At 41.2% G+C, this 27,904-nt stretch overlaps 3 protein-coding genes across 4 annotated transcripts in view; 2 read left to right on the plus strand and 1 right to left on the minus strand.

Moving 5' to 3' along the window:
• LOC136678819 (serine/threonine-protein kinase ATR-like) overlaps nucleotides 1-9,010 on the minus strand; it is a 30,148-nt gene extending 21,138 nt beyond the window's left edge. Inside the window, exons 1-15 of the mRNA XM_066656965.1 lie at nucleotides 8,676-9,010; nucleotides 7,948-8,039; nucleotides 7,253-7,405; nucleotides 5,327-6,201; nucleotides 4,926-5,083; nucleotides 4,311-4,466; nucleotides 3,772-3,953; nucleotides 3,461-3,613; nucleotides 3,090-3,288; nucleotides 2,614-2,861; nucleotides 2,154-2,341; nucleotides 1,422-1,522; nucleotides 1,130-1,301; nucleotides 538-708; nucleotides 55-249 (exon numbers count right to left, since the gene is read on the minus strand). Coding sequence (XP_066513062.1) covers nucleotides 55-249; nucleotides 538-708; nucleotides 1,130-1,301; nucleotides 1,422-1,522; nucleotides 2,154-2,341; nucleotides 2,614-2,861; nucleotides 3,090-3,288; nucleotides 3,461-3,613; nucleotides 3,772-3,953; nucleotides 4,311-4,466; nucleotides 4,926-5,083; nucleotides 5,327-6,201; nucleotides 7,253-7,405; nucleotides 7,948-8,039; nucleotides 8,676-8,740 — 3,108 coding nt within the window. The 5' untranslated portion in view covers nucleotides 8,741-9,010. The remainder of the gene's footprint in view (nucleotides 1-54; nucleotides 250-537; nucleotides 709-1,129; nucleotides 1,302-1,421; nucleotides 1,523-2,153; nucleotides 2,342-2,613; nucleotides 2,862-3,089; nucleotides 3,289-3,460; nucleotides 3,614-3,771; nucleotides 3,954-4,310; nucleotides 4,467-4,925; nucleotides 5,084-5,326; nucleotides 6,202-7,252; nucleotides 7,406-7,947; nucleotides 8,040-8,675) is intronic.
• A 247-nt stretch (nucleotides 9,011-9,257) lies between these two features.
• Nucleotides 9,258-16,213, plus strand: LOC136678822 (probable flap endonuclease 1 homolog). The gene is made up of 11 exons (XM_066656969.1): nucleotides 9,258-9,416; nucleotides 10,171-10,243; nucleotides 10,401-10,503; nucleotides 10,804-10,858; nucleotides 11,101-11,162; nucleotides 11,263-11,399; nucleotides 11,965-12,025; nucleotides 12,271-12,402; nucleotides 12,891-13,036; nucleotides 14,167-14,308; nucleotides 14,792-16,213. Exons 1-11 carry the CDS (start codon nucleotides 9,335-9,337, stop codon nucleotides 14,840-14,842), a joined length of 1,044 nt encoding a protein of 347 aa, XP_066513066.1. The 5' UTR covers nucleotides 9,258-9,334; the 3' UTR covers nucleotides 14,843-16,213.
• A 1,238-nt stretch (nucleotides 16,214-17,451) lies between these two features.
• Nucleotides 17,452-27,861, plus strand: LOC136678821 (arf-GAP domain and FG repeat-containing protein 1-like). 2 transcript variants are annotated; one of them, XM_066656967.1, is made up of 12 exons: nucleotides 17,459-17,825; nucleotides 20,636-20,729; nucleotides 20,834-20,949; nucleotides 21,200-21,344; nucleotides 21,512-21,659; nucleotides 21,935-22,060; nucleotides 22,312-22,444; nucleotides 22,929-23,005; nucleotides 23,088-23,183; nucleotides 23,495-23,635; nucleotides 23,913-23,986; nucleotides 24,579-27,861. In XM_066656967.1, exons 1-12 carry the CDS (start codon nucleotides 17,665-17,667, stop codon nucleotides 24,636-24,638), a joined length of 1,371 nt encoding a protein of 456 aa, XP_066513064.1. In that variant the 5' UTR covers nucleotides 17,459-17,664; the 3' UTR covers nucleotides 24,639-27,861. The 2 variants fall into 2 exon arrangements, with proteins under 2 accessions (XP_066513065.1, XP_066513064.1); XM_066656968.1 differs by lacking the exon at nucleotides 21,935-22,060 and having other exon boundaries at nucleotides 17,452-17,825.
• Nucleotides 27,862-27,904: the final 43 nt, after the last annotated feature.

Consider the following 27,904-nt stretch of genomic DNA (forward strand, 5'->3'; position numbering starts at 1 on the left):
TAATTAAGGTAGTAACTGTTTGGTGACTCTGGTATTACTTTTTCTGGAACAAACCTTGAGGTAGTGGAAGGCCCTCTCGAGCTCCTCTTTGGAGCAGGAGCAGACGAGGTGGGAGAAGATGTACTTAAAGTTGTTGATGAGGATTTCTCTGCGGTTGACGTTGAGCTGTTTGGCGATGGTGCGGATGAGGGCTGAGGCTGTGGGACTCGCTTTTGCTGCGAGAAACGGCAGGAGAACCTGCAAAGTTCGCTAAAAAACAATGAGAATCACAATTACAATCAATCACAAGCAATCAAACCCTTCAAGACCTGCATTAAAGTGTCTGTAGCATGAAGATCTGGACATTATCACTGTCCAAAGAAAAACATGCATTCATCTGAACACAACAGCTACTTCCTGTTTCCAATATTTTAGATAATTTCTATTCATTATGAATTTTTCCCAGAACTTAAGCAGGTCATTTTTGTTCAAACAGTGACCATTTGCCTTGAGCATGATTAGCACTGTGTGTCGTGTTGCGAGGGTGGAGGGGCTCACGTTGAGAAAGCGGTTAAGGTCAGGGAAGTCGAATGCATGAGCCACATGAGAAAGGATCTCTAGCGCCACCTCTCGTTGATGAGCTGCTTCCTCCTGCAGAGCCTCACTGCTGTGATCAGGAGTGCAGCGCAGAGCTGAGGCCTGGCGCGAATGGAGAGACTCCACCAGGAACTAATAAAACACACACACACACACACACACACACACACACACACACACACACACACACACACACACACACACACACACACACACACACACACACACACAATCTCAGAATCAAGAGGTAAGCAGCAATCAGCCGATATCTCCACTGGCTACCATTTATGTTACAAAACAGACATTACAATGACACCTTGTTGCTGCATTTCTGATTCTGTATTAAAAATTATTTTAATCATATCTACTCCATATGAGGGACCCACACTATGGAGAACAAACTGGTTCATCCAGGGATGACATAGCAATTTGATGCACTCTGTACTTTGTATTAAATGTGTTACTATCATTGGATAAACCATATGATCGTTGGATTATCTGGATAGACCCAAAGATATCCTGTTAAACCTATAGTTAGGAGTTTAGTTCTGACCTGGCAGACAGGTTTCCTGTACTGGTTGAAGAAAGACTGCAATTTGAGGTCTCTGGACGTGGCTAGGGCCTGGATCTCTGTGTGAGCCACCACTGAAATCGGAGTGGATTTTGAGAGGAGACAGTGGAGCAACCGCAGCAGAGAAAAAGACACCAGGTTCCCCTCAGCAGCTCTGAAAAACAAACAGTATTCAAGTTTTACTGTTAAATATGCTGCATTTCCTATCACTGTACAGGATTTGCTTCCTTTATTATGAAGTCAAAGATTAAAAACTATAAAACATTTAGCCTACCTCCCAATCTCTCCTGTGGTGAGAATCAGAGTGTTTTTCAGCTCATTGTTTCTGGTCGTCTTTGCATTTGTGAATGCCTCTTTCAGCCTGGATACCAGGAGCTGTAGACACAATCAAACATGATTATATACATGAAAAATCACTGACAAATCACCTCCTATTAAGCAGATGTAGTTGATCAGCTGAATCACATTTATATCATATTAAAAGAAACCTAGTTTCTCCCTCACTTCCAGTCCCTGACCCTTCTGTATTTTGGTGCTGCTTTTGATTGGGTTGCACCACTGATTTTGGACTTACAGCTTTTTATTTTGCACAAGAACTCAGTTCTCAGTACTGTGTACAGGCTAATAGTTAGAACCACTCTCTGTTCTGCACTCATTGTATTGTGTCCACTCGTGCTCTGTGTTGCACCCTGGTCCTGAAGGAACGGTGTCTCATTTCACTTTGTGCTTGTTTATAGCTGGAATGACAATCCAGCCTTGAAAATAAACTTGAACAAGAATGATCCAGATGGAGACGAACAAAGTGGTCCTCACATCACTGACCACAGCTCCCTCTCACTCAAAACTTCAGGAGCATAAAGAGCACAAACTTTTGGACTGAGACTCAAACCTCACTGGCAAAGTGTGGCCTTTAAACTTAGCTGTGGAGCTCCAGAGATGAAAGTTAAGAAGCAAACTTCAAACACAAAAAAGCTTTCTCTTGATCAACAACATTTGCTCTGTGCACCTCTTTAAGGAATCCGTCTGGGTTGTGCGTCTGCAGCAGGTTCTTAATGTTCTGACTGAAGAGTTGGCGGACGTTCGGATGTGGATCTTCGATGAGGTTTATCAGGGCACTCAGCAGGGCTTTAGTGTCTGGACCTTCATTGCTTAGATCCACATGCATGCACAGGTGAGGAATGTTCTTTATAAAAGCTAGAACAAAAAATAAAGAGCACAAAAAATTTTGTTTCTCAAATATTTTATAGGTGCAGTCATTTTCTCCGGTGGTTCTTCTTCGTATTATTAATCATTGTATCATGTATCATTGATTTTATACATGGCCACGGTCAAGTCGGGGACCCACTCTATTGAGCATAACCTCACTCATTCAGAGACTACAAAACAATTTGATTCCTTATTTCACTTCATTTCATCAGTTGTGCTTTATTAAAAACAAATTCTACAGGACGTCTTAGGGTTCTGACCTTCTTTGACATTGGGTTCCTGTCTGTGTTGGAGCAGCTGGAGGAACGGAGTGAGGATGGACACTGAGATGGTTTTGGGGCAACTGCTGTGAACTTCCGAAACTCCAATCCTCGCACACAGGAACTCGGAGGAGGGTTTGCTCTGACTGATTCTGAGCTCAGAGCTCTCGGATAAACAACAGAACAGAGAGCCGGTTATTCCAGCCAGCTCCATCTTCACCTGCGGAGACGTGTCCTGCAGCCTGGTCCTATATGCAGAATGAAAATACAGTAAAATTACACATTGCAGGATGACACCACTCTACTCACTCTACAGGACAAAATAAACCATCATAAATACAATTATTATGAAATCTAATCAATATAAGCATCCTTAGAGAAGATCATATATTAAACTTACATAAAAGTGTTTACAGCAGTAATTACATTATATTGTGTATAAAAGTGTATGTATGTGCATGTGTGTGTGTACGTACAGCAGTATACTGTGTATAAGTGTGTGTGATTTGGCCCCAAGTCTGTGCAGCAATAAAGGGAAGCCCCTGACTGCGCTGCATCTCTCAGTTTCACTCAAACTCTGCAGGGAGTAGCGATACACAGCCAAGCGCCACTCAGCACAACACTGACCCGGGAGCAGAGCCAGGAGGAACACACACTTGGCACGGGTCCTGGGGGCTAAACACACACAAACACACACACAGAGGAAAAGGGATAAAAAGAACTATTTGGTCACGTGGAATTTAATTTCATGTTATTCTGAAGGGATTTTACACCCTTATGAGAGAACACACCCAATATAAGAAAACAAATGTCTACTGTGTATTTGAACAGAAAGTTGAGGTCTTACAGTAAAAGGATGTCAGTTTCTGAGAGAGTCCAATCAACCCAGGAGGAAACGAAGCTGCCTGATAGGCAGAGAGAGACGAGTGCTCATGTACCCAGGGAACGGAAAGCAGGGAACACACACTCCGACACACAATAGCATCAGCACCACTGTGGACTGAGGGAAACAGAGTCAGTCATCAGAGGGCTGGGGTGTACTCTTCTACAAGCTAATGCAAATCAGCTATAAATAATACAAAGTCACTGTGGTAAAATTACCTCACCCACCTCCCCTGGATATATAATAATTCTGTTCAAATAGGGCTTATAACTCACTGCTCATGAAGAGAATGGCATCAAGTATTTTAACAGTTCTGTCAACCATTGGCTCCAGATCGTCTCTGCTCATGTTGGTCATGAAACTCCGACAGTGCTCCACAATCACAGCGAGCATCTCAGCCTTCAGCCAGATTAACTTTGTGGTTTCTGTGGTCTTCACTGCCGCAGACCGTACAGCACTGTGGCAAACATGACACAACAAGGAAGTTACTTCCATCTCCACTTCGTTTCTGCATCACATTCACACAAACTGCAGTTCTCACACTCCCAGGATGGCCATTTCACATGTTATCCATCAGTCTATCTATCCTCTCCACCATTCTGTCATTCTGTCCCCTTCCTCTCTGACATTCTCTATGTATCTGTCTGTCTCTCGTTTTGTTTTTCCTCATTCTATGTTTTTCCTATGTATACATCTCTCTATCACTCAGTTTCTGTTCTCTCTTTTTAGTCTTTGTCTTCTGTTCTCCCTCTTCACTGTTATTAAATAAGAAAGAGTTGTGTTAAAGAAAGGATGGTGTTAAAGTAAGCCTTACTCTGAGCAGACAGCAGCGAGGTGGAGGATGATGCTCAGACCCTCCATAAAGATTAAACTCTGCTCAGCTTCAGAGTCTTTCAGGCTCCTTAAAATCTCTTCCAGACGAGAGAGAACTGCAGTCCAGATCTCACTAATGCTCTTCATATCCACCTCACTGACACACACACACACACACACACACACACACACACACAGAGAGAAAATTAAATTCACAAAGCATTTGTGTGTCTAGGATTTTAGATGAAAATAAATACACCTTAAATACAATATAATTAATGCAAGCTGCAGTTAAATTCTTAAGTCACAGTAACTTCCCACAATAAATGCACAGAATATATTTAAATTATTTAAAGTATTGCTCATATTTAACATATAGTATCTATAACCACAGATGTTAAAATTATAATTACAATTTGAAGAAGATGACAGTGCATACAGGTCCAAATAGAATGGAAAGTGAATGTAATTGTATTTATTTATAAACTAAAAACAAAGGAGATTTAAAAGGAAAAGTACATGATGGTCAATCATTTCTCTGTGAAATTGCAGATCAGTGTTAAAGAAAGAGAAGTAGCAGAGAGAAGAGAAGGTCAGAGCTGGAAATGTGTCATACGCTAGTTGTGAGGGAAGAGAGAGGTGAATCCTTTTAGCTGGAATATCCTCGTTATATCCGGCGTTTGGTTCCACTGAGTCACACACACTGCTCTGAGCATCCTGAAGAGCAGCCAGGCCTTCTGCCCTCAGAGCAGTGCATAAATACCCCACCACATACTGGAAATACATACAAACACAGATAAAACAGTGTGCAGAGTATAGCCACTGACCACAGAGTTAAAAACTCGACTGCGGAAACTTTGGAACTTGAAACAATGGCTTAATTAAATATCAAAAATTCTAAGTGGAAAAAATGTCTTTTCAGCTGATACAGCACTGAGATTATGCAAAAGCACTGAATTCTGGATTGTAATGTACCCATCCCTTTTTATTTTTTAATAAATCAAGTAATGTATTTACCTGCTGGTCTGATTGAGCTCCAATTGCTTTGACCATGGCTTTACAGAGGGCCAACACTCTTTCTTTCCTGATCTGAGCCGCACACTCATATCCCAGAGGTACAAACTCCAGGAGAAAGCGGAAAACCTCACACAGACTTGTCCTTATCTCCTTGAGTTTTATTCTCTCCATCTCTCCACTCAGAACAAGCCTCTGGAGGCTCTCCATCAACATGTTGAGGTGAACCCTCTCAAAACGAGTGTGTGCACCTTTCTCTGAGAGGAAAACACAGCATAACAGCTGATGGAACTCAGAGCTGAGGATTTGGGCTTCTTTTTCTTCATAGGAGCTGAAGGAGTCAAGGAGAGACAAAAAAGCAGCAAAAAAAACTTGGGAATGAAGCTCGGGAAAGCCTCCTAAAGTTACAATTCGTGTTAAGAGCGCCATACCGCTGGCCTTTAACCTTGGGCTGCTGTTGTTTAGGATGAAGCAAGAAGTGTCCCAGATTTTTCCCACCTCTCTGGGGAAGAATATTCCTTGGATAATGTCAGTTATCACAGTTAAAGCAGCTCCTAAAAGAGCCTGAGTAGAAGCCCTAGAGTTTAACTGCAAAGTAGTAGGAGTGAGATAAACCGCAGCCTCCAAAGTGTTGACACTAAAACGCTGCAGTACTACAGGCCACTTTGACGAGGCTGAACCAGATGAAGCCAGGAGCTGTGCCAAATCCTGTGCCATTACAATAAACTCCCTCGCAAACTCCCTGAAAGTAATGGGAGCCTTGGCCCTGAAGAGGTGCAGCAGGGAGCAGATGACGGAGGAGATCTTTTGGTGAAGAGACGAACACTCTGGAGTAGCAGAGATCCGCAGCAGGCGGACCACTATCCATTTACTGAAATCTGGAAACGAGATTAGACTAATTAATTAATCACATAAATCAGATCATAGATAAACATCTTACTGTCATTTTAAATTTCCTGCAAATCAAGTTACAGGTTTATTTATTTAATATTTTGGAAAATAAGTTAACAAGTTAGAGTTGGCCTTAATTTTTCTTTTATGTCCTATCTTTTCTGATTTGATAGACTCAGAAAACACACTATAGTGCACTGTAATTTGACCATTTTATTATTAAATTGCATAAACCATACATTTAGAGCATGGTCAATATATTCTACTTTAACTTGAATAATAAAACCATTCTGCCTGCCTAAGGTTAACAGATGATTTTGTCAATAATAAAACTATAATAATAATATCTGTACATTTCTGGAAATCTTAGATATTTTATCATGCAGGTTAAAGTACATACATTCATTAATTGTCTGTAACCGCTTATCCATCTCAGGGTCACAGTGGGTCTGGAACTTACCCAGATTCACTGGGCACAAGGGGGCTGCCAGTCCTTCACAGGCTGACACACACTCACACCAACAGACACTTCTGAGTCACCAATCCACCTACCAACGTATGTTTTTGGACTGTGGGAGGAAACCGGAGCACCCGAAGGAAACCCACGTGGACACAGGGAGAACACACCAAACTCCTCACAGACAGTCACCTGGTGTGAGACTTGAATCCTCTGGAGCTGTGTGACTGCGACACTATCTGCTGCACCCCATATAAATGTATGATTTATGCAATTTAGTAATTAGATGCAGTCATCTATAAATACACAATCCCAAATAAAACCCATCTCTGTTTCTCACTTTCGCTCCTCAACTCTCCCTGGCCCTTTATATCCACTAGAGCGATAGGCCCATGAGCCACTGGGTCTCCATGTGCATATGCCACACCAGGTCAGTTTAGAAGAGGTGCTGTCACACACTAGATGTGATAAATTAGACTACAGTATAGTTTAGGAGAGTAGAAAATAGTACAGTTTGCGATTTAGGACACAGCCCAGATTTCTCTCCATTAAAATGACTACGGTTTACACTCAGAACTTACCACTGCAACTGTTCGTCACATCTTTAAACTTCTCTGAGTGACACGCAGGGTTAATGAACATCAGTGAGGATGATTTAATGATGTGCAGAACAAAGTCCAAGAGCATCACACAGGCTGGCTCGCCTGAGCTCCTCTTACACAGCTCCAGAGCCACTGAAACCAGAGGAATGCACATTTTATCTCCTGAAGAGTTTCAATACCTCATTACGACACCACTCTAATTCATAATATAAACAAAGAAAAATCTGGAATCATTGATTTCAATAACGTAAAACTGACATGGCTGCAAGTATATTAAAATTAATTTATTTGATCCATTCTGCACAATTCCTCTAGTTTTAAAATCTTTAGGTGGATACAAGGAAGCAGCCAAAAAAATTTAAAGTATAAAGAAATATCTAATGTGGATGTGTAATAATAAACAAAGCTGTAGAAGACAGCAAAATGAGGGAGAAAGCTATAAATATGAGGAATAAAACTAATATCCAGAGTTTCTCTGTGTGCAGACCGAAAAGGTTAAGAAAATAATAAGACCGCTGATACAGAACACTTTTTGATATAATAGATTCCAATTAAGAGGAATCCTAACAATAAAATCTAAAGTCATTTGTGGAATACAGTGCAGCATTTAAATTTCTTTCATTGAGTGATTATTTTATATACAGTGTGAAAATGGAAATGATATTTCTGCTTACCAACATCAACATCAGTGAGGATCCTGTCAATGAACTGGCAAAGGATCTGGCGAGGTTTCTGCACCGTCCGGTTGTACTCCCCCGAGGTGGCACTGAAACAACAAAGATTTACTGACTTCCCGTTTCTACACTCACTGTCCACTCTCTTAGCTATACTGGTGGCACTGGAGTTTTTAAACTGAAAAACTCAGTGTCACTGCTGGACTGAGTATAGTCCACCAACCAAAAACATCCAGACAAGAGCATCCTGTATCCACTGAGGAAGGACTAGAGGAGGAACAACACAAACTGTGCAGCGAAAGATGAGCTACTGTCGCTGATTTTACAAGTTGGACCAACGAGGTAGGAGTGTCTAACAGTGGACAGTGAGTGGACACATGGTTTAAAAACTCCAGCAGCACTGTTGTGTCTGATTCACTCACACCAGTACAGCACACACTAACACACCATCGCCACCTCAGTGTCACTGCAGCACTAAGAATGATCCACCACCCAAATCATATCTGCTCTGTGGGAACGTTAATTAACTCGTTCTCACGAATTATTATTCCTTAATTCTGAAGGGACACGTACTCATTGTGAACGTATATAAATGAGATTACCTGAGTACAGCTGAAGGATACTGCTTTAACATTAACTGGCATCGAAAATTTCAAATAAAAAAGAAACTTCAGGCGTCTGTAAATGTGAATCCTGTTAAATTCGTGTGTGTACATACGTTACTGTACCTGGTTAACTCCTGAAGAGCGGGAATCATAGCTGACATTTCCAAACCCTGCTCCATCCTCAGCATTGTCCTCTGTCTCCTCTGTCTTAGCCTTGTTACTTATGTCTCAACCCTGTCCCGTCTCAACTCTGTCTCACCACTGTTGACACTGTTCCTGCTCCATTTTCAAATCCATTCCCTCTCTATTCCACACCACACCGGTCCCCAATAGGGACATTTCTCCACATATACGTAACGCGGATTCTCGCTAAACAGTTGCCAGGTCCGCAGTTATCCCTACAAAGTTTAGCCTATTTATCAAAATGTTATACGAGTGGTGTTGTTTTCTCCCTGTGTCTCTGTGGGTTTCCTCAAGCTGCTCTTCCAAACTTTCCTCCCAAAATCTAAACACACATGGTAGGTGGACTATGCAAAAGTGTCCACAGGTGTGAGTGTGTGAATGACTAGGGAGTGTGTAAAACTGTCCACAGGTGTGAAAATGAATGAACGCATTTCATTTTGAGCTGTAGTCCAAGCTTGTAGATTTGCAGTGTGGGTTTTCAAAATAATTTGCAGTGTGTTTTTAAGGATTTGGCAACCCAATTTATCCCTGTCATGCAGTAGTATTAGCTGTTGTGGAGCGGTGAAGTTATACTGTCGGGATTAAACTGATAATGCAGAATGGGGATCATTAAATTGGCGGATTTGATCCGCACTGAAGCTCCGGGCGCTGTGTCCCGAAAAGAAATCGGAGATTACAGTGGTAAAGAACTTAACACCTTTAAAACACAGACAGATTAGCTTTAGCTTAGCTTAGGCAGATAAACAGCAATAAACCTATTGGCCAAGTTAGCCTCCTGCTACGGAAGCCCAGAGAGTATTTTGAGATTATTTTGTATTTTTCAAGCGTTATTTTAAGATGAAAACTTTCATCTTCATTGAATTCTTCGTTCGACCTTAAAAGGTGCATGCAGAGCCCAGCAGATGACACACCTTTTAAATAAATGAAGTCATGAAACAAGATTTATATTTATTTACTCGTTGCCACATTTTATTACCTTAACAAACAGGCTTGTATGTGTTGTTCTCCTTAAGTAATTACCATACCTTATTATGCTAACGTATTCTTATGCATTATTAAGTCTTAAAATACCTTATTTATTGGGAAGTTATGTCCCAGGTACAGCATTTTTCTCAATAACTTATTGTTCTCTGGGATGTCAAGATGAGTGTTGCTGTTATTTTTGAGGATAGGCACAGAAACATATTTGCATATTTGTTTATGACATGTTTATTTGAAAAGTTTATGAAATTTTTAGTTTTCTACATACACCAAGAACAAATTTAAAGATGGGGATAAGAGTTTGGGATTTGGCAGTTTTTTCCAATATTGAGTGAATTTTAACCCTGCAGTTTAGCCCTGGACTAGGCTTAATTTATGTCTGAGAATCAGTTCCTCAGACTGATTAACCTTGCGCAGCTTTATGAATATGTCTTTACTTTTGTTTGTGTTTCAGGGAAAGTGATCGCACTCGACACCTCCATCGTAGTGAACCAGTTTCGCGCAGCGGTGCCCAGCCTACAGCTCAGGTCAGTACCAGTCATTACACTACAGTTCGGATAAAAAATAAAAAAAAAACTGTTGGACTGTGTTATGGTGGTCAGTGGCTGATTGATTGTAGAGACTCAGATTTCTCTCCAGTGGTGGTGAACAAATTCGGTAATTCTGCTACTGCGTGTGTTGTAGTCCTCTCCTCGGACTGTTCTTCCGAACTCTCACATTTCTGGAGCATGACATCAAGCCTGTGTTTGTCTTTGATGGGAAACCACCTGTTCAAAAGAGAGCTGTGGTGAGACACACATAAGCACTCCTTCATTTAGTTCTTAGACACATTTAGTTCTTAAACCCAGTTAGTTTTTAGACTAATTTAGCTTTTAGAATTGAAATTTCTTTGGAATTCCCAAAGTAAACTGTAAAAATGTAGTATTTAGTAAAAATTTACACATTTTATTGAAATGAACAAAAATAGAAATGTTACTGTTCTGGTAACCTATTAGCGCTCAAAGAACTCATCACAGTAAAACAGAGTTCTGGCATCTCTACCCCTTAAAGCTCCACATGTCTTCTTGCTGTTTCTAATCTTTTCCAGCTGGAGAAAAGAGCACAGAATGCAGGCTGGAATAGCTCATATCACTCCAACACGGGTACGAGAAATAAAGCACCTTACTGAAATTCAAAAACAACTTGAGTGAGGCACACTAGCTTAATACATACTCACTTCCTTTTCTCTCACCTGTTTTCTGTAATGTCAGAAAAAGACAAATTGTGGCCAAAACATAAAAGTAATTTTTTTCTGAATACATAACTTTAGGCATCACCAGGAATCGAATCTGTGATATCTCAGACATCTGTTTGAAATCATATATATTTTCCCTTTTCCCTCCAGTCTCTAACAAAACTCAGGAGTTACTGCGTCTCCTGGAGCTGATGGGTGTACCCTGTATCAGGGTAGCTACACATTTATTAACTGTGTTTAACACAAACATGCTGTGATCTCCCTTATTCTGGTTAAAAGTCTTCTGTTTTTACTCACGTCTCTGTGAACCAGGCTTCTGCAGATGGAGAAGCACTATGTGCACACCTGGTCAGATGCGGCCTGGCGGATGCTGTGGCTTCAGAAGACATGGACACATTGCCGTTCGGAGGAACCACACTCCTCCGCCAGCTGAATGCAAAAAGAGACAGGTGAGGTGACAGACAGGGCTTTCTAAAAGTGGATTTCAGAGACAGGTAACAGAGATACACTGAAAGCTGGAGGCAAAAATCCAGCCCCCTCATATAAACAGCACATATAGCTTTTATTTATAATAGAGAGAAGAGGAAATCCTCTTCACTCACACTGCAGTCTGTGTCTATTCTTCCACTGTCACAACCACAGCTCCACATCATGGGTCTGAAAGGACATGGAGTACAACAAAAGCTGAATCCCACAATTCAGAATAGTGGACTTATCTCTCCAAAGCCCAGACCTCAGCATCATTGAATGGGTTTGGGATTAGCTCTCAGAAAATGTAAATACAATTTCTGAGACTGAATTTTAGAGGGGTGGCTGCAGGTTTCTTTAAGAAACTGAAAGTGAATTTCCTGAAGGGAACGGAAGCTGAAACAAAAATGTGGACATTCTGCTTGTTTCCTGATGCTGAAGGATTAATGGTTGGGTGAACTGAAATGTTATACATGTATGAGGGTCTCTGGTTTTTATACCAAACAACTATAATACGCTGATAAATTCTGATTCTCTATTCTATAGTGAGGTCACAGAATATTCATTGCCAAAGCTTCTGGAAACTCTACAACTGACACAGAAAGAGGTAAAAACACTTTTTTTTATGGAATAATGACTCTAATAATAATGATAAAAGAAAACCGGCAGTACAAACCATTTTCGTGACACACTTATTAATGATTTTAATGAGTATGAAACAGTTCAGACAAGTGTTGACTCCTTCTGAAAAATAAGGTAGCACCTTGTTGCATGGGCTGCCCCAGAGTGGTGCCTACCTAGTAACTGTACAGAAACTTACTTTCCCCACTGTTACTGTGTGTTCTGTTTCAGTTTGTGGACCTGTGTATTTTACTGGGCTGTGATTACTGTGATAAAATCCCGGGTTTGGGTCCGAGTCGAGCTCTTAAGCTGATCCAGAAACATCGCTGCATAGAGAAAGTGGTTCATAACATCAACAGAAAGGTATATAATTAAGGACAATTATTTCTAACGTACAATGACATGTCACAGTATGCAAATGAATAAGCCAGTGTTGGTGTTTGTTTTCCTTTAGCTATTTAAAGCAACAGTAGGTAGTATTGTTAAGTTAAAATTACAGCCTCAAAATCATTGTGATGCTCCACTGAGCTGTAATAGGGAGAATAGCCTCTATTACTGCTACTCCAGGCTTGGGACTATGTAAATTTTGAAGGCAGCCAGGACACTGCCTTCCTCCCCCTTGATTTCAGAACAATGCTATAAAAATGGATTATATAATATTGCTTTAACAGACCAATAGAATTGATTTAAACATAACAGGGTGGTTTCCCAGACAGGGATTAAGCTTAGACCTGGACTATACAGCATTTTGAATTGTGATTTTTCATTGACTGGAGGATATAGTCCAGAACTAGTCTTAGTCCCTGTCCAAGAAACCAACATATTGAGTTTTAATCCTACCGCCCCTATAGACACACCCAGTCCCTCTGGGCTGGCAGTACCCAGCAGCTCGGAGGCTGTTTCTAGACGAACCTCAAACTCAAACTCCATCACTGTCCTGGAAAGATCTGAACGAGGAGGGAATCGTCCAGTTCCTGTGTTTTGAGAAGCATGTGAAGTAAGAATAGTGAATGTGTGACTGAATGAATGTATGCAACTGTCCACAGGTGTGAGTGACTGGGTGAGTGTGAGAAACTGTCCACAGGTGTGAGTGTGTGCAACTGTCCACAGGTGTGTGTGTGTGAGTGACTGGGTGAGTGTGAGAAACTGTCCCAAGGTGTGAGGGTGTGAGTGACTGAGTGAGTGTGTGCAACTATCCACAGGTATGAGTGTGTGAGTGACTGGCTAAGTGTGTGCAGCTGTCCACAGATGTGAGTGACTGGCTTAGTGTGTGCAGCTGTCCACAGGTGTGAGTGTGTGAGTGACTGGGTGAGTGTGAGAAACTGTCCACAGGTGTGAGTGACTGGGTAAGTGTGTGCAACTATCCACAGGTGTGAGTGTGTGAGTGACTGGGTGAGTGTGTGCAGCTGTCCACAGGTGTGAGTGTGTGAGTGACTGGGTTAGTGTGAGAAACTGTCCACAGGTGTGAGTGACTGGGTGAGTGTGAGGAACTGTCCACAGGTGTGAGTGTGTGAGTGACTGGGTTAGTGTGAGAAACTGTGAGTGTGTGAGTGACTGGGTGAGTGTGTGCAGCTGTCCACAGGTGTGAGTGTGTGAGTGACTGGGTTAGTGTGAGAAACTGTGAGTGTGTGAGTGGCTAGGTTAGTGTGAGAAACTGTCCACAGGTGTGAGTGACTGGGTGAGTGTGAGGAACTGTCCACAGGTGTGTGTGTGTGAGTGACTGGGTTAGTGTGAGGAACTGTCCACAGGTGTGTGTGTGTGAGTGACTGGGTTAGTGTGAGAAACTGTGAGTGTGTGAGTGACTGGCTGAGTGTGTGCAGCTGTCCACAGGTGTGAGTGTGTGAGTGACTGGGTTAGTGTGAGAAACTGTCCACAGGTGTGAGTGAATGGGTGAGTGTGAGAAACTGTCCACAGGTGTGAGTGACTGGGTTAGTGTGAGAAACTGTCCACAGTTTCCTGTCTTGCCCCCTGTGATCCCAGGAAGGCTCTTGTCCTACTGCAACCCCGATGAGGATGAATTGGCAGAGAAGATGAATGAATGAATAAATAAACAAGGTGGTTAATAGGGACATAAAAAATAGGAACCACAGTTTGTATTTGATCAGAAAGTCATGCTGTTTCTTTCAGGGAGGAAAGGGTCCGAAAACGGATGGAAAACTTTCGGCAGACTCTCACCAAACGTAGGAGAGAAAGAGAGGCAGATGAAAAAGCGGGACGAACGAGACAGTTACGACTAGATGAATGCTTCAGAGTGACACGCAGGAGAGCGGTAAGAGATGAAAATAATTTAAAAATTGAAAGGTCCTTATCTACAAAAAAAAATTCCATCGAATCTAACCAGCAGTTTAGCCCCACCCTTGATTCAACTGTAGTTTAGCCCCACCCATTCTAGCTGGGAAGTTGGGAGAAACGATTAAATGTTGTATTATTCCTGGCTGTCAGGTAGCAAATAGAGGGGATGAAAATTTTTATCCTGGCTTAACATTTTGATTTACATACAGCACTGGGTAAGCCAATCATTGCAGTCATTTACATATACACAGTTTAAAGGCACAGTAACAAAATAAGCAAAATGATCATGTAAAAAGTATTTGTGACTAATGTGAGCTCATAATATTAAATCTGGAGAGAAATATAGGATATGGGCTCTTTAATTTTTTCTTCTGTATTTATACTACATTGTGTTTATAAACATTTAATGATGAAGGTAGCATTTCGCTCATGCTGAAACTATGTTGGGTTCTTTTTTCAGTCTGAAGATGCCATGGGTTCCAGTTCAAGAAAGAGAGCAAAGACTAAATAACTGAGAACTCAGTAAGGGATACAATCAACCCACACAGCTGCTGCAAGCTGTTTACATCATGACACAGGGTTTAATTTAGACCTTTAGTTTTTACTGAGATATTATGTTTTGCCAGATAGGCTGAAATGGCTAATTTATGCAAACACTGTCAATAATGCCCTTATAGTGATGAAGATTTTTTTTTTTACTTTTTTTATTTACTTTTATTTTAAATCATGTGTCTGAAATCTCACTCTTAAAATACTATATAGTTAGCAAACCACCTCATGGAACTGACTTGTTTCATACTAACTCACTCATTCACATACTCACTCAGTCACATTTATAATCAATCACTCACTCCCTTATATTTATTTATGCACCCAGTCACTCACATTCTCACTCTCACATACAATCTCTTTCGCATACATATTCAGTCACTCCCTCACTCACCCACATACTCATTCACGCTCATATATTTAAACGTTCACTAACATAACAGTTCAATTACATTTTCACTCACCTCCTCATTCACACAGTCATTTGCATACACATTCAATCACTCGCTTTTAACCTCATTTATACACTCAGTCACATACACATTCATACATACTCTCATAATCATTTACTCACATTCATACTGTCACTTCCTCATTAATTCACACACTCAGTCACTCACTTTCAGCAGCTGCTCTACAGGGAGCGATGTTCAGAGTTTTGCATTAAAGACAGCATTGTTTTTCAAAGTCAGGCCTTCAGCCTGGAGGAGACCAAACCCAGATCCTGGTAGAAACCAAAGTCTTAAGTTTGTTAAAAAATATAGGAATGCATTTAAACTCGTTTCTGAATCTGCTTTGTGAGAAAAATAAAACTTTATGTGAACCATGTCACCACGTCTGCCATTTTCATTTGAGAGAGCTGTCAGCTCCTTGGGATGTGTCATTCAAGAACTGTCCTACTAAGGCTGAGGCCCAGGCTGTGTCTTCTTGTTATTCTAATGTCGTTTTGCTGGGTGTTTATTTCTTTTTAAATGCATTACATGTAAATGACTCTGTCCTGTTTTGGAGAATTATGATAAAAAACAGTTACCAATTATGTTTGACCAGTCAGTGCCTAAACCTGAGACAGAAGTGTTTATATATGTAAATACACAAGTCTGTGAACACCTGAGCCTCCAACATTTTTTTTCTGAAGGGGAAGGGCATTTTTCTGGAGTTTGTTTCTCTTTCACAACCTCTACTCATCTGGGATGGCTTTACAACAGATGTCAGAATATGTCTGTAAGAATTTGATCACATTAAGTACTAAGATGTTTGCATTTTTTGCTTAACGTATGACTGAAATTACAGATTCAAACATTCTCCTGCCCTTTTGACATATTATAATAACTTGTGTGCCATATTAAAAATGATAATTATCATTATATTTAACAAAAATAACCTAAAACCAAGTAGTGTGAAAATGCGGCTCTTTGATCCCTCTGATGCGGCTCAGCTTTTGAAAATAATTACTGAGTTTTTAATTAAAATGTATTTTATTTTTGTTCGTTCATTTTTAAAATGTAATTCTATGAGGATTATGACGATCTTGTATCTTAAATATTATCTTAATCTTATTATCTTAAAATATTTTGTCGCTCTTAATACACGTCACAACTGTCAACGTGCGACACCCGCCAGTGTGCGGTTTCTGTAACTTTTTGACAGGTGACTGCACGGCGCCAGTAAAAGGATGACGGCACGCAGAGAGAGGACAATATTTTTGTTTGCTGCCAGTGGTTAATTGAAGTTTATTTCCCCATTACTACAAGGACTCAAACAGACATTGAGTATTTTACTTAACCGTCAACCCAACGTCTTTTTTTCGGAGTTAAAAATGTTTTGTTGCATGTAGAATAGTTATTTCATTTTTCTGCTCATTCATTTCATAAATGTAACACAGTATAGTTTGTTTATACATAGCACAAAGGCAAAAAAACCTGTTATATGCCGTGTTATTTCATATAAAATTTCAAAATGATTTTGTGGCTCCCAGTGTTTTCTTTACTGTGTGAAACGGGTCCAAATGGCTCCTTGAGTGGTAAAGGTTGCCGCCCACTGGTTTAGACGATTTAAACATGGGATTTCGATGTTAGTGATTGTGAACGTAGCGTACTAATACTGGGTTTTTAGGTTATTTTCTTGTTAGATAAAATCACATTTGACACTATTAATACTACACAACAGTTAACAAAACAACAGTTAAAATGACAAAAGAGCGGGAGAAAGTTTGAATTATGAATAGCAATTGTAAGTTACAAAAAATGCTTTAAAATGTATTTGTACACCTAATAAACATTACAGAGGTCAGTGACTGATGTTGGATTTATTTCTGGAACACGCCATGCCAGGGAATGTGTTTCACAGCAAAATGTTGAGATTTTTATTCCTCTAAGGATTGTTTATTTTGGGAATGGTGACCTTAACACTATTTAAAGTTATTTATAATGTTAATAAAAAAATAACTTTTTTAATAAATAAAAAAAGATTTGCTAGAAAGAGAAATCCCACCGAATTTAACAGCTGTAAAGGGAGGTAACCTGAAATGTTAATGAAATGTTGTTAAGCGGGTGGACTTGTACTTCCATTCCTATCCCTCTCCGGTCCTATAGAGAGCGGTAACAAGGAGCTGCGCAGAGGCCTTGGTGTTTGTCCCTTATTTCCCAGAAGCAGAGTGATTTTAAGGTGGTTCTTGGAGGCTGCGGCTGTTCTGCCCGAGGTCTGCGCCCTGTGCTGGGGCTGTAGGAACCTGCGCTGCCCTCCTGCCCGCTCAAACGTCTTTTAAAACTCCCCTCAAAAGTGACAATGTCTGCGAAGCGGAGGCAGGAGGAGCAGCACCTGAAGCTGCTGCGGGAAATGCTGGCGCTGCCGCCGAACAGAAGCTGCTTCGACTGCGCGCAGAAAGGACCGACCTACGCCAACATGACCGTGGGCTCCTTCGTCTGCACAACCTGCTCCGGAATATTGTGAGTAAACGTCACGATATGCATAACAGAAGATCCCTTTATGTCATAGCGAATCTTAAATAGGAATCGGGCTAGAGGTGGCATCTTATTTGGATTCTCCCTTCCACCTTAAATACTGCTTCTGGCGTCTGAACTCGATTTCTTGTTGGGAGTTCTCGCACAACCTTTAAAGATGCGGCAATTGCATTCCTGCTTTTCTAATATTCCACTCCACCTTAAATCATTCAACAGTTACGTTCCTGCTATTCACATTCCTGTTTCACCTTAAATGATGCAATAGTTGCATTCCTAGTATTCCACTTCTCCAGTACTCCTTAAATGATTCAGCAGTTACATTCCTAGTATTCCAATATTCCTTTCCACCTTAAATGATGTAGCGGTTACATTGCTGCAATTCCAATGTTTCATTCCATCTTTGTTTATACAGCAGTTGCATTCCTGCCTGTTTTTCCTTTACATATTTAATGGTGTTTCTAACACCTAAAATACACTGCTCAAAAAAATAAAGGGAATACTAACATAACACATAATTGATATTGATATCAATGAATGATATATTCCAGTTGAAAATCTTTATTCATTACATAGTGGCATGTGGTGAGAACAAAATAACATACAAATTATCAATGTAAATCAAAGTTATCGTATGGAGGTCTGGATTTGGAATCATACTCAAAATAAAAGTGGAAAATCAAATTACAGGCTGATCCAACCGTGGAAATTCCTCAAGACAAGTTAAAATGAGGCTCAGTAGTGTGTGTGTGTCCTCCACGTGTCTGTCTGACCTCCCAACGCCTGGGCATGTTCCTGATGAGGCGGCGGATGTTCTCCTGAGGGATCTCCTCAAAGCGTCATTCAACTCCTGGACAGTCTGTGGTGCAACATGGCATTGGTGGATGGAACAAGACATGATGTCCTAGATGTGCTCGACTGGATTCAGATCTAGAGAATGGGCAGGCCAGTCCATAGCATCAATGCCTTCATCATGCAGGAACTGCTGACACACTTAAGCCACACGAGGCCTGATATTGTCATCCATCAGAAGGAACCCAGGGCCCACTGCACCAGCATATGGTCTCAGTGGGTCTGAGGATCTCATCCCGCTACCTAATGGCAGTCAGGGTACCTCTGGCTAGCACATGGAGGGCTGTGCATCCCTCCAAAGAATTGCCACCCCACACCATTTCTAACCCTCTGCCAAACCAGTCATGCTGAATGATGTTCCTGAAGCAGAACGTTCTCCACGACGTCTTCAGAATTTGTCATGTCCGTCACATGTGCTCAGTGTGAGCCTGCTCTCATCCATGAAGAGCACAGAGCGCCAATGGGGAATCTGCCAGTCTTGGTGTTCTCTGGCAAATGCCCATCACCCTGCACAGACTTGTGGACGTCGGGCCCTCATTCCACCCTCAAGGAGTCTGACAGTTTGAGCAGAAATATGGATATTTGTCACCTGCTGGAAGTCATTTTGCAGGGCTCTGGCACTGCACCTCCTGTTCTTCCTTGCACAAAAGTACCTCCTTGCTGCTGGGTTGTTACCCTCCTACGGCCCCCTCCAAATGCCTCTCACTTCTACCTGTTGTCTATTCCATTTGCACATCACAATCAGTGCTGCTTTCTAACTGGACAGGTTGGTTTCACAGAAGTGACTGACGTGGAGTTACATTATGTTGTTAACGTGTTCACTTTTATTTTTTTTGAGCAGTGTACTTCTGATTAGAAAGAATTAGTCCACCTTTAATGGTAAGGTAGTTCCAGTGCCTGACCTCAGTTTTTACTGGAATTTTTCTTTTGCCTGTACCAAGGACTTATGATCAGCAGGGGGTGTTGTCGAGTTGGGTTCAGAGCCGGAAATAAATGGTTAGGACAGAGTCATGGATTATCCACTGTTTACAGTGTAGTCAGATCAGAGTGCAGTATGATACACGTGGAAATTATGAGTTCTGTCAATTACAGACAGAGTATTTCCGATTGGTTTCAGAACAGCCTGTAGAGCTCCAGAACAGTGGAGAACACTTGCCTAAATGTGATGGCCCCTCGATTCGTGCTGAACACAGCCCCAGAAACACACCCGCAGCATGTTCCTGTTTTAATTACCTTTAGATTTTCTTTCCAAATCAGCTAAAAGGTCATTTTCCAGTTTTGTATTTCCCCAGTTTCAGAAGGCAAAACTCCGCAGGAAACTTGACAGTGTTTTGAGTCGAGATAAAGAAGCTCCAGAAAGAGCTGAGTCTCAAAGTGTTATGGCATTGTGGAACTGGACGGGTCATTTGCAGAATGTTATATTGTCCTCCATGGTGTTCTGGGTAAAGACCAGGGAACTAGACCAGTCTGTCTAATATTCTTTGGTTCCAACTGTGAAAAAACATTACTGGTTTCAAGACCTGCAAATGCACCAAATGGTCCCAATTTCCACACGGGGGGAGGACTTTGTCAGAAATTAATGGGATCTTGATGTAAACAAACCTGACACACAAAGGCTGTGTTAAATTCATGCCATTTTCTGAGCGGAAGTCATCAAGCCTAACACTGCAGTGTGTTGTGGGTATAAGTTATCCACTATGGTATCTAATATGTATACTATTTATTGTGCTGCATTGTGGGATTTTTATTGTGCACTGAGTATTCCAAATTGTAAAGTAAACTATATTCACTATAGTGCACTGGAAAGTGAATAAGACACAGCTGAAGAGAACACTGCTGTTTTCTGGAAATAAAACCTCCAAGTGTCTCTGAGCTCTTGTCTTCTGTTGTTACCTGTCTATAATTTTCTTTACTGATCAAAGCCATTGTTTACATTTTTGTTCCAGGCGAGGTCTTAACCCACCGCACAGAGTGAAGTCCATCTCCATGACCACATTCACACAGCAGGAGATCGAGTTCCTGCAGAAACACAGCAACGAGGTACTACTGCTATTTCTCATTAACAGGTGTGGAGGGTGAAAACTGTGGGTTCTGGGCTCCAAGTTACCACTCTCTCTGCTTTCTCGCTCACTCTCTTTGTACAGGTGTGTAAGCACATCTGGCTGGGGCTGTATGATGACCATAGTTCTGCTGTTCCCGATTTTCGTGAGCCTCAGAAAGTGAAGGAGTTCCTCCAAGAGAAGTACGAGAAGAAGAGATGGTGAGGCGTGTTTTAACTAGACCTGAAATCAAATGAAAAGGGTGGTGGTATGCTTCAATAAAACACACCAGGTGGAAACAAACAGGCATTTTTAGTGGCCATGTGTACCTGTCATACTTGGAGGACTTGCACTACCGTGCCTGACTGGGGAGAGGGAGGGCCAATCATGGAACCATGTTTGGCAGCTGCAGTACACTGACAGAGGCAGAATCCTTACAACTGTGTGTATTTATACCTGTTCCAATCACAGGTACGTTCCCCCGGAGCAGGCCAAGGTTCTAGCTTCTGTTCAAGCCTCTATTTCTGGTTCCTCAGCGAGCAGCACCAGCAGCACCCCAGAGGTCCTGCCCCAGCCAATTAAAACCCTGCACCTCAACAAGACTCCGTCCAACCAGGTAACCGCACCTGTACTAAACTCAACCAGACAGGTAATTGCACCTGTACATATTGGTATGCCACCAGGGAAATACAGGTTTTTACACAACTCCAACAACAACAATTCCAACCAGCAAGGTTACACACACTCTCTCTCTCTCTCTCTCTCTCTCTCTCTCTCACATAGTCTCCTGTCTCAGCTCGTTCTCAGCTCACTGTGGAGAAGAAGTTTGATCTCCTGTCGGATCTTGGTGGAGATATATTCGCTGCTCCTGTGTCTCAATCAGCTGGAGCCTCCAACTTTGCCAACTTTGCACATTTCAACAGACCCTCAGGTAAAATTCAACCCGGGTTGTAAACATCTCTGAAGGTTCTTCAGGCAACCAGAGGTGTGTGTTGTATTATTATTATTTTATTTATTTATTTTTTTTAATGTGAATTCAATCTAAAGAAGCCACACCCATTTATTTTTTATTTTTTGTAAAAGCTCAATATCAGAAACACAGTGCTGTGTGTTCTGTGACTCAGATGTCATCATCCTTCATGTTTATTTTTACTGTTTGTGTATTTATTCTTTTTTTGTTTGTGTTTTTCACTCTGCGTTCCATAGCTCAAAACAGTTCAACCACAGATTTTGCCAACTTTGATTCGTTTGGCAGCTCCAGTGTGTCCCACCATTTCCCCCCATCATTATCATCCTCTCATCCGCAGCCCTCCCCTCACCTAACACAAACAGGTACCATACACCTCTGGGCTTTGGTTTAGGTCTGATTTTATTGTGCATTATACATATGGTAAAAAAGGAATATATAGCAGCTGCACAAGAGCCTCCCAGTGCCTCCAATGATCATCATGCCCAATGCCAAGGGTGGGCTAGAGGGTTATAAGGCCCCAGCTTCAGGCTGTAGAATGCTGAGGAATATTTTCTGGACAGGGCTGTCATACTATTTTTAATTTATATATTTTATTTTGTGTGTGTGTGTGTAGGGAGTGTGTCTGTTCCCCCACTGCCAAGTGTACCTGTGCCCGGTGTCCAGTCGAGTTTGTCCAGTGAGGATCGATACGCTGCTCTCGCTGAACTGGACAGTGCTCTCAGCTCCACTCTCAAAGCCTCACAGGGGTAAGACTTTCTTTATTAAAGCTCAGACTACTTTTTCTACTATCAGGCCTGCTTCTGATCTCTGTCTAAATATAAACGATGCTCTCTTCTTTACAGTGAGATCTAACTGCTGGTGTAGTACTGAGGCTGTACCCACAGAGGGTTCAATTTGCATTTTACACTGCAATATACTCTCAAGCACTTCCTGCTTCATTTTGGGGAATAAAAGCATATTATTATTATTATTATTATTATTATTATGTGGATTGGCTGTTACTTTCAATCAGCTGCTGCTCAAATCCTGTTTTCCTATTTAGAAACTCAGTCCTTGTGTATGAAGCTGGTCAGTGTCTGAAAGGAAGACGTCTCAGGAAATAGGTTCAGATCAATAGTGAGCTGTTATAGAATATTTACTGGGGACATGTGCACATTACCCTTACAAGTGTCATTCAGTTCCTTTTTAAAAAGTTCTGCATCTTATTTCTCTGTGTGTGTGTGTGAGAAGTGTGTTTGATGCTGTTCCTGGGACTATAGCAGCTCCGCCTCCTCCTGGAATTCCCAGCATGCAACAGGGTTACACAGGTGAGACAAGTTCAAGTGCATGGAGACAGGTCTCACAAAGAAGACATCTTCCCAATCTGTTTACATTTGTTATGTTTTGCAGCTGCTCCTTCCACAAATCCCTTCCTGGCATCTGGAGTGGTTGGGGAGCAGATGTCCACAAATCCGTTCCAGACAAATGGCAGAGCGTCCGCCTCAGGTAAAATATCTGTTTGACCTAAAGTTAGAAAGAAGGGAGCTGTGAGGATTTGATGGCATTCAGCCTATATCAACTACAGTTGTTAGGTGCTGGTGTTGGGTGAAATGTATTTTTTTTTTCCTGGAACCCACACACTGATCCAATTCATCCCCAATTATAGGACTGAGCAGGTGACCTTAGGCTCATGAGCAGCTTCTCTCGACTGGCTAAATTCATGAGCAATTGGTGCTCATGAATGGGTGCCCCTGAGTTTGTTGTTGTTGTTGTGCTTGTCTACAATCTTTTGGACGCTGTCTGTTTGTCTGTTCCAGGCTCTATGAGTATGCCGGCTGGTTTCGGGAATGCTGCGAGTTACTGCCTGCCCACCAGTTTCAGTGGGACCTTCCAGCAGCAGTTTCCAGGACAGGGACCTTTCCACCCTCTTCCTCCTTCAGCGTATGCACAGCCAAACGGTACAGAAACTCAAGCAGTTTTAAAAAACTATAGGGTTATATCTCAAGCTAAACCTAGCCTGTGTATTGTTTGTTTGTAGGGAGAAACTAGGTGTTGATTGAACAGTGCATTAACTCACTTATACTGAAGAAAACTGCTATAAACACAGCAGAAAAACCCATAGACTCCAAACACAGATTTAATAAATACGGATCACTGTTTTGTTGTGTGATCTATGATTCAGTTGGGCAGATGACAAACTTTAAAATCATTGTCAATTTGCCTTTCATCCTCCAGGTGGATTCCCATATGTCCAGGCCAAACCTCCACCAAACTACGGTCAGCCTCAAATGTCCAGTAACCCGTTCATGGTGAGAGAGTTACTGACCTTTCTACATCTGTGATCCAAACTAACGGGAAGCGCATGTGCAGACGTCAAATGCAGTTACATATTTCCACCAGAGAGGTCCCCAATCCTTAAGAGTTATACCATGCTGCTTCGAAGAAGCTTTCACAAAGGATCAAATGTTTCTGTCCTCATCCTGGATGCTCTTTGTGGAGTTAACTTTCAGCTTTTGGTCTGTTTTGTTTTATCACATCACATCACATTGCATTGCTACTTGGAAATAAGTTTATGGAATATTCTTAAGAATATGGCCCTCGTATTGAAAGAAATACATTATTGCTGATATAATTTACTTTAAATGTCATGTCTGGTTCTGTTAGACATTTTAAATTACACTGTTGTGGTGGTGTTTGTTGGTTTGAGTGGATCAGACACAGCAGTGGTCTGAAAATTGTCTGTAATTTTAGAAGAGCTCCTTTGTACTATGTACAAACTGAAAAGCAAACAACCCCCCCTCAAGTGTCAGTGGTATGTTACTAAGCAGGCCTGTTCTCCTATAAAATTGTGTGTGTATTGTCCAGAACGTATGAGTAATGATAATAAATTTTTTCTTCCAGAGTGGAGCTCCAGCTGGGCCATATCCTTCGGGAGGATCTTCCACTAATCCATTTCTCTGAACACACATACACACGCACACACAAAGGCGCGGCTTCAACACTGAACTGAGTGTTTTATATTCACTGCACTGCGAGTGTGAGTTGTAGAGTAAAGAGTTGTGAAGATGCATAAGTTTTCCTTCACCTCTCCCTCGTCTGTGTGTTCAGAACAAAAACAAAATTGCAAACATCTGGAGTCTCTGAAAAACTCCACCAGATGTGCACCCCTAGTCAAAAGCCTTGGGACACTTGGCTTTCTTTTAAAACATTTTATTTTTATTAGTACATAGCATCAGTAAGATACTGATGTATAAACAATTGTTTATTGTCACTGTTGGACAAGACCTGTGCAGCAGGAAACACTGCATCGTTAACTTTCACCAAGAGAGAATTTAAGAGAAATCATTTTTCCAAACAGATGTTGACCATTCCAGTTGATGAGGTCCGAATGACATTTTGCGCACAGTGTAAACAGCACCTGGCTGTATTAATTTTGTCATAAAATGACAATATTGCAGATAAACGCGTTGGTTTCACAAACAATGTTAATTTTTAAACCTAACCATTTTTCATCACAGTCTGCATTATTTCCTTTTCCAAATATACGGTTCAAAGCACATAGTGAAACACTTAAGTCCTAAAGGTGCTTTATATCCCAGTCAGGTAGTATTAGTGCCATCACAAACACTGGCATGAGTGGGCATGACCTTTACCTTTACTCCCAAGCACTAATATGTCACTAATGTCAGCACAATTATTCACAGAAGTGAGACTCAAAATAAACCTGAGCAGGCTTGAACTTATTACTCAGTATCACTCACTACATTTTCAAGGTATGTATTTAATATGTTCCTAATAATTTGGCTCAGTAATAAGTTTGCCATTTGGATGAAAAATGGAAACTGCAGGTCATAGTAAAAAGCCAGTCTGAATTGTCTTCACAAAGAGGAGCTGTATCCACTTAGCTTTTGTGTGCATCACTGAGAGAAAACCCACACCAGCAGGAGCTCACCAGTGAGAGAATATGGACGAATTGGAAGGAATTAATTAATTAAGGAGAATGGCCCTATTAGCCTCACCATCTCCAGCAGCCACCCAGTCTTGTGAAAAAAAGCATTTATCACTTCAGTCTTTTGAGACTTTTCAGTCAGGCCAAGCCCTAGACCCACACACATGAAATGTATATATACCTTTATATATTAGCTATTGAGTAAAGAGGGGCAGCATGGTGGCACATGGGTAGTGTCGCTGTCACACAGCTCCAGGGTCCTGGGACTGTGGGTTTGAGACCCACTCCAAGTGACTGTCTGTGGTCTGCCTGTGTCCACATGGGTTTCCTCTGGGTGCTCCGGTTTCCTCCCACAGTGCAAAAACACACGTTGCTAGGTAGATTGGCTACTCCAAAAAACATTTTCCCTCTTTGTGCCCAGTGATTCTAGGTAGGCTTCAGACCCACCGACTGAACTGGTTACAAGAGGTTACAGGCAATGAATGAATATTGAATGCAGCTTTAACACTAAACTTTTATCATTTTAAACCAAACTCTGTCAAGTTTCCTTATGCTAAAGTAAGTTGACCATGAAGGGTTTATGTTAAAGAAAACAGACAAATGAAAACATGCACATTTATTTAAAATGCTTTGTGCTCTGTGTCCCCAGACTTTTGACAGGCAGTGTATGGCTTTGACTCAGTAATGTTTTTATGCTAGAAGTTCAGCTCCTTGTACATATCAATATTTGTAATCCTTTAAACACATTATTCACTATGAGACTGCAATGAGAACCCAAGTTTTAAAGGAAGAGTTCTATGAGAAATTAAATGTCTTCAAATCTCCACAGACCCTAGATGTAGTCGATCGGCCAAGACTAATTTGGAGTCAAAATTCTGCTTCTGTAGTTAAGGACTGGAGCTGCGAGGCTCACATTGCTAACAAACATTGGAAGTCAATAGTCACCCAAATAGCTTCCATTAATATATGCCAGTTCATATATTCATAAGTTGGATCAAATAGTTTACTTTTTTTTTAAATAAAACTTCACAGACTGACCTTATTCACAATTTTCAGCTCAACCTGGGACTACATTATCATCCGTATCACACCTTGCTCTCCCATACTATCCCACCTTCTACAGGAGGCCTGAGCACAGAGCATGTTTTGAAACTTCTTACGAGGAATGATGCTAACTGTGATAAGGGAAAACGTGATTCTGGTTAATCCAGAATGGTGTTCTCTTGTTCCAGCTCTCTTGTGAAGTTTTGTTGGGTTTATTGTCCAGTGAGTCACATTGCGTCCTGAAACACACCCACTCATCTGTTCCACATTCATAACAATATGGACATGGCTTTGGACGTGTATTTATGAAGGCTATTTGGGTGACTATTGACTTCCAGTGTTTGTTAGCAAAATTAGCCTTGTACCTCCAGCTCTAAACTAAAAAAGTCAAATTCAGAATCCAAACAACTGATCAACTATGTCCTGGGTCAGCAGTGAATCAGATATTTTATTTTTCATCAAACTATTCCTCTAAGTGAAAGACGTGAATTACAGACACTGTGAAGACTGACTGAAAGGAGTGATTTTTCTTTTCGGTGCGGCTCCAACAGGACGTTTAATGACTGAATTTAAAGACTGAAACCAAAACCGCAAAATGACAAAGAGCAGATTTCTCAGTGGAGGAGATGATGGCTGAGGAAATACAACCTCTCACGGTGTAATGGGGCTCGACCGATATAAACATTTCAGACCTCTTTATTGAGTGTATTCAGCTGCTTTAAGCTGTGCCCACTGTGGAAGCACTAAAACCTCTCTAGAAAATCTGGAGCAGCTACATATGAGCCTCTAGGTCGCGTTTCTGAATTCCAAGCATGGACTAGGCAGATGTATTTCTCCACTATCATTCCCTGACCTCAATTCTGATCCTTATCAGAACAGAAACATTTCCCTAAACATGGATGCCTCATAATAAATCCTGAGTCATTTCAAAGCAATAGTCTTAAGCTTTATCCATCTAATACTGATAAATCTTACTGACATTGGCTGATTTTATCGATTGCTGGATGTTTCGGTCGAGTTCTGGAGTCTAGATGAAGAAGGAGAAGGTCAGTAGTTTATGAATAAATAAGGGTTTATATATATATATATATCTGATCTGCTTCAGAAGCCTTTAGTTGCAGAAGCAGGTTTCACTTGTGTTTTCAAATAGAACCACATCAGATTGACCATTTACCAGTGTATAAGTTAATGTGTACATATATAAATACATGTATAAAAATATTAAAGCTTTTTA

The sequence above is a fragment of the Hoplias malabaricus genome, chromosome Y, assembly GCF_029633855.1.
Source record: "Hoplias malabaricus isolate fHopMal1 chromosome Y, fHopMal1.hap1, whole genome shotgun sequence".
NCBI lineage: Eukaryota > Metazoa > Chordata > Actinopteri > Characiformes > Erythrinidae > Hoplias > Hoplias malabaricus.

Coding starts and splice junctions, on each gene's coding strand:
- LOC136678822 (XM_066656969.1), top strand. CDS start 9,335: ATGGGGATCATTAAATTGGCGGATTTGATCCGCACTGAAGCTCCGGGC. Junction 9,417..10,170: donor AGAAATCGGAGATTACAGTG/GTAAAGAACTTA, acceptor TTTGTGTTTCAG/GGAAAGTGATCGCACTCGAC. Junction 10,244..10,400: donor GTGCCCAGCCTACAGCTCAG/GTCAGTACCAGT, acceptor CGTGTGTTGTAG/TCCTCTCCTCGGACTGTTCT.
- LOC136678821 (XM_066656967.1), top strand. CDS start 17,665: ATGTCTGCGAAGCGGAGGCAGGAGGAGCAGCACCTGAAGCTGCTGCGG. Junction 17,826..20,635: donor ACAACCTGCTCCGGAATATT/GTGAGTAAACGT, acceptor TTTTTGTTCCAG/GCGAGGTCTTAACCCACCGC. Junction 21,660..21,934: donor ACATTTCAACAGACCCTCAG/GTAAAATTCAAC, acceptor TGCGTTCCATAG/CTCAAAACAGTTCAACCACA.